This window comes from Mastomys coucha, unplaced genomic scaffold, assembly GCF_008632895.1.
Source record: "Mastomys coucha isolate ucsf_1 unplaced genomic scaffold, UCSF_Mcou_1 pScaffold4, whole genome shotgun sequence".
In the NCBI taxonomy this organism is placed as follows: Eukaryota; Metazoa; Chordata; class Mammalia; order Rodentia; family Muridae; genus Mastomys; species Mastomys coucha.
Genome location: NW_022196910.1, coordinates 57114970 through 57120361, shown reverse-complemented (window position 1 = coordinate 57120361; position 5392 = coordinate 57114970). Strand labels below are relative to the sequence as shown.

At 36.3% G+C, this 5392-nt stretch overlaps 1 protein-coding gene across 1 annotated transcript; it reads right to left on the bottom strand.

Annotated features, from left to right (window-relative positions):
• Nucleotides 1–3435: 3435 nt before the first annotated feature.
• Nucleotides 3436–4374, bottom strand: LOC116075793 (olfactory receptor 6C65-like). The gene has a single exon (XM_031349171.1). The coding sequence runs from the start codon at nucleotides 4372–4374 to the stop codon at nucleotides 3436–3438; it is 939 nt and encodes a 312-aa protein (XP_031205031.1).
• Nucleotides 4375–5392: the final 1018 nt, after the last annotated feature.

Genomic DNA, 5392 nt, shown 5'->3' with positions numbered 1-5392 from the left:
ATTTCTCTATAGTTATCTGTTAATTGATGATTTGCTTTGTCTTAAAAAACAGTTTTATAATTTCATACACTATTATCATTGTGTATGAAATTATATCATTTCTATTTCATAAACTTCATTACTGCTTAGTGAGTATGAGTGTAAGTGTGCTTCTATGTGCACACCTTCAGGATACGGAGTCTAGAGTACATCCGGAGTCATCTATCTCTTCCACCCTAAGGATTCTGGGAATTGAACTTGAATCATCAGACTTAATGAAAAGAATCTTTACATTGCTGACCTATTATGTTTTAATTACAGCACCTTGGGTGTCCTCATTATCTTTCTATGATCCTGGAGCTTACTGATTTGACTAAGATATGATTGCCACTCAGTGAATCTCAGGGATTCACCTGTCCCATCCCTAATAATCATATTATAAGCACAAATAACCATGCACAGCATTTTCCCATAGGTTCTGGGAACTGAACTCATGTTCTCATGCTTACACAGGAAACAATTTATCAACTAAGCTGTGGAAACATCCCTATATATTTTTTTATTATATTACCTTTACCTGTAATTTTTGTATCTTACACAAATTAAATTTTAATTTCTGGAGTTTTCAATGAATTAGTGCTGGTATGTTTGCTGCTGTTACATTTCAAGAGGTGACCTTCTCCAGACTATATGTGTCATCCTCTTACAATCTCTTTATTTATCATTGATTTGTATCAAGGACCAGAATTCTGTTCCCATCACCCATGTCAGATGGCTCAAAACTGCCTATGAAGAGAAGAGGAGAGGGCAGAGAGGAGGGAGGGAGGATTGTGGGAATGGGTCACCAGGAAGGGGACAGTGAGCTGGATATGAGTGAATAAGTAAAATAAATAAATAAATAAAATTAAAATATTTAAAAAGTAATTCAAGGGAAGAGTTTATTTCTGCTTACAGGATTTAGTTCACAGTGACAAGAAAAGCATAAAGTGGGGAAGCTGAGTCCAGTGGTCACCTTGCATATTTTATCAGAAAACAAAGAGCAATGAATGCAGTTTTTCACTAGTTCCTCCTCTTTATACAGTCTGTGACTCCAGGTCATTAAGCGGTGTCACCCATATTTAAAATGTATCATCTCACTTCGGTTAACATAATCTGGACAATCTCTCACAAAAATACTCAGAGATTTGGGTCCAAGATGATTCTAGATCATAGTAAGTTGAAAAGCATTATAAATCACCACAGTAGTCATATTAATTTCACTAAGTGCCTCTTGGCACCACATCTTTATGTATGGTTATTACATATTTCAGTTATATAAAGCTAACTATTTGAGTGTCTGATTTTCTATGCCTATCCAAACTAATTATGAATGCCTACACAATTGTCCATATAGGAGAAGTACTGTTTACAAAATTCAATATTAGTTTTAATTTCTGTGTGTTCATTAAATCATTGTATTATGGTATTTGGGATTGTGGCTTGTTGTTTTTAGGTTTTGGGCCTCTTATTGGTGGAATTGAAATAAAGGCTTACATAGATGGTGAAGAATCAAGGAAATATTGATCAAGCAGAGTGATAGTACAGATTTCAAAAGAAAACATTATCAAACTGACTGCAGGTCATATGAATACCTAAGAACCCACATTATTGTTTGAAGCTCTCTTTTATGGAGTTCAAGAAAAGATGTCTGTTGCTTAGCAGCATAGTGGAGTGGTTCTTTGTTTTAATTGACAAGCTTTTATTACATAAGTTCTTGGCCCACTGGGAAAGTACCTTTCCATAATCCATCTGATTTTAATAACATGTACACTTAATTGTGGATAATATATTATGATAAATATGTAATTCTCCCTAAGAGGACTTTGAAAGAACATGATTTGTCTTATTGTTCAAGCACCCAAAGCCTATTCAGGGCAAATCATCTCACTTTTCCAGGCTTTAGGAGATTTTTCTGGTACACATAAAGTAAAAATAGAGTGCTACCAAGGGGTTGCTAAGTAGGTAACCTACTTTAGTTGTGTAAACCAGGTATATGTGTGGCTTTATGCAAGTGGAGTTCCTCAACTTCCCACAAGTTGGTTGCTAGGTACACTGTTCAGAGAGTGGTGTGTGTGTAAAATGCGCATCTGGTTTTAGTCAATCAAAAGCATTATGAGAATGCAACTATTCCAAGCCAAGTGTTTACCAAACAACAGGTTCATAAGTCATTTTCTGTGCTTCCCTGCTTCACTTCAACTCAGTATTTATGCTTTTATACATAAAATGAAAAGTGTATAATATATGTAGTATAATTCTGCATGTACATGTTAATAAGAGCATGCTACAGATTATGTTAATGAGACTTTGAAAGCTGGAATATGATGTGATTGTCATTAAAAAATTCTATAAACTATTTTATGATTCTCAGATATGTTTTGCACATAGTTCTTTGAATGGCATAAAAAACTGGTACTGCTTAAATTTACTTAAAAACTCACACCCTACCAAACTCACTCTGAAGCCACAGTCACCCTGATGCCTAAACCACACAATGACTCATCAAAGAAAGAGAATTACAGACTGATCTTTCTTATAAACTTTGCCAGGAACACATCAAAAACATCATCCATCATGATCAAGTAGGCTTCAGCCCAGGAATGCAAGGATGGTGCAATATATGAAAATCCATCAATGTAATCTACCATATAAACAAACTGAAAGAAAAAAATCACATGATTATTTCATTAAATGCTGAAAAAGCTTTTGAAAAATTTTAGATTTTATAGTTTTGTTTTTGTTTTGTTTCATATTTCAAAGCTAATTTAGATCCTAAGCAATGAAAAGCTTCAAGAAATCCCATGATGAGACTTTTAAAAATAGACTTATCTGTTCACTCAAAAAACTCTTTCCAAAGACTCCCCAGTGTTCTAGTGGTCTAACCCAAAACTGAATATTTTTCTGGATTAAATTTCATCTTTACTACAAATAACAACACTACTACAGGCAAAATGAGAGAAATTAAGTATATATTTTTCCCAGTTCAAGCCCAAACTGCAAACAAACCCATATCCTTTCACTGATTATTATTTCCTAGCTTTTCATTAAAATATTAGGCAATGTACTCACAGTTTGAGTCAACAGGTTAGCAAATTACAGGAATACAAAAAGAATATAAGAAAATACATTTGAATGTAGATCTTATGTAAGAGAGCTTCAAAATGTATTACTTAGGTAGATATTTCCTTTGATTCCCATTCATCACCCTTCTAGTGCTGTGTTTCCTTTCTCTTACAGTATTTTTCACTCACTGAAATACTAGTTAATGTACTTCCCTATTATGTTGACTGTTTCCTAGTTACTGGAAGCAAGCTTTATAAGAACATGATCTTATATGCTTTATTACCATATGTCTATTTCCTAAAAAGAAGCTAACTGTTGGTGAATTATTTGTGATTTCAGTTAGAGATTTCAGAAAAATCAGTGTTTCTTTGATGCCAGTAATTTTCTTGTGAAGTCCTTGAATGCCTGCTTGACTTGCTGGTTCCTTAGGGTGTAAATGAAGGGATTCAGCATGGGAGCTACAGAGGTGTTGAGCATAGCAACTCCTTTACTTAGCACCACACCTTCTCTGGCAGATGTTTTTACATACATAAAAATACAGCTTCCATATGAAATGGAAACCACAATCATGTGGGAGGAACAAGTGGAAAAGGCCTTTTTCCTTTGCTCTGCAGAGGGGATCTTCAGAATTGTTCTAAGGATGAGTGTGTAGGACAGAATGACTAAGGCCAAAGTTACTATGAGAGTAAATACTGCTAAGAAAAATGCCATCAGCTCGAGGATCTTAGTATCTGTGCAAGCGATCTGCAGCATGGGAGAAGAGTCACAAGTGAAATGATCAATGATGTTAGAGTCACAGAACTCCAGCTGAAGGCCCATGATCACTGGAGGGAAAACGATGAGGAATCCAGCTGACCAAGAGGCAATTACAAGTTGATTGCACACCTTGTTGCTAATGATAGCTGTATAGTGCAGAGGTTTGCAGATGGCCACATAACGATCATAGGACATTGCAGCCAGTAGAAAAAATTCTGTCGCTCCCAGAAATATCAAAAAAAATACTTGTGCCATGCAGGCATTATAGGAAATACCTTTGTTCCCTGTAGCAATGCTGATCAGAAATCTTGGAATGCAGACTGTTGTAAACAAAATTTCTAAGAAGGAAAAATTCCTGAGAAAGAAATACATGGGAGTTTTCAAGTGAACGTTGGACAGTGTCAGGGTAATGATGGTCATGTTTCCACTTACACTCAGTAAGTATGTGGCCAGCAAAAAGGAGAATATCACAATTTGTATCTCAGGGTCATCTGTAAGTCCCAGAAGAATAAATTCTGTGATTGATGTCTTATTTGGCATAGCTAAGGTCTGAAGTTGGGTTCATCTGAGAATAAAAGGAACAATGCCAATTCAAAGTAATTTGACAGCTCTCTCCCACTGTTTACCTTTTGTTCCACCTTCCTGAGACTTGTCTCATGTTTCTATGTTGCCAAGTAGTGAATGCTAAAGGGAACTTATTTTGGAAGATAAAGCTTTGGTCCTGTGATCTTAAAGAAAGAACTACAGGTGAAGGCAGAACCAGCCAGGAGTGCACAGGCCACAGAACCAGCAGAAGAGCTGGGATAGAGTACAACCTGACTCCATCTGCACCCAGGAGGTGGGGTTGTTCTGCAGCCCTCTATGCATGGGTCTTATCAGGAGTGTTGACACAGGCTTACAGACCCATAGGAGGATCTAGCTCCAGACAGAGACAGCAAGAGCATCTAATACCAGAGTCACCAAATGGCAAAAGGCAAATGAAAGAAACTTACCAACAGAAACCAAGACTACTTGGCATCATCAGAACCCAGTACTCCAACCACAGCAAGTCCTGGACATCCAGAAATTCCAGGACACAATGACAAGACCAAACCTGAGGATAATAGGCATAGAAGAGAGTAAAGATTTCCAATTTCAAGGGCCAGTAAATATCTTCAAAAAAATTATAGAAGAAAACTAACCTAAAGAAAAAGATACCCCAACACACTGGAAAAGCAAGATTGGGATTTAAAATCATATCTCATGAGGCTGATAGAGGATTTTAAGAACATAAGTAACTCCCCTAAAGAAATACAGGAGAACACTGGTAAACAAGTACAAGCCATTAAAGAGGAAACACAAAAAATCCCTTAAAAAATTACAGGAAAACACAACCAAACAGGTGAAGGAATTGAACAAAGCCATCCAAGATCTAAAAATAGAAGTAGAAACAATTATGAAATCACAAAGAGAGACAACTCTGGAAATAGAAAACAAGGAAAGAAGTCAGGAGCCATAGATGCAAACATCACCAACAAGAGATAGAAGAGAGAACCTCAGGTGCAGAAGATACCATAGA

Coding starts and splice junctions, on each gene's coding strand:
- LOC116075793 (XM_031349171.1), bottom strand. CDS start 4,374: ATGCCAAATAAGACATCAATCACAGAATTTATTCTTCTGGGACTTACA.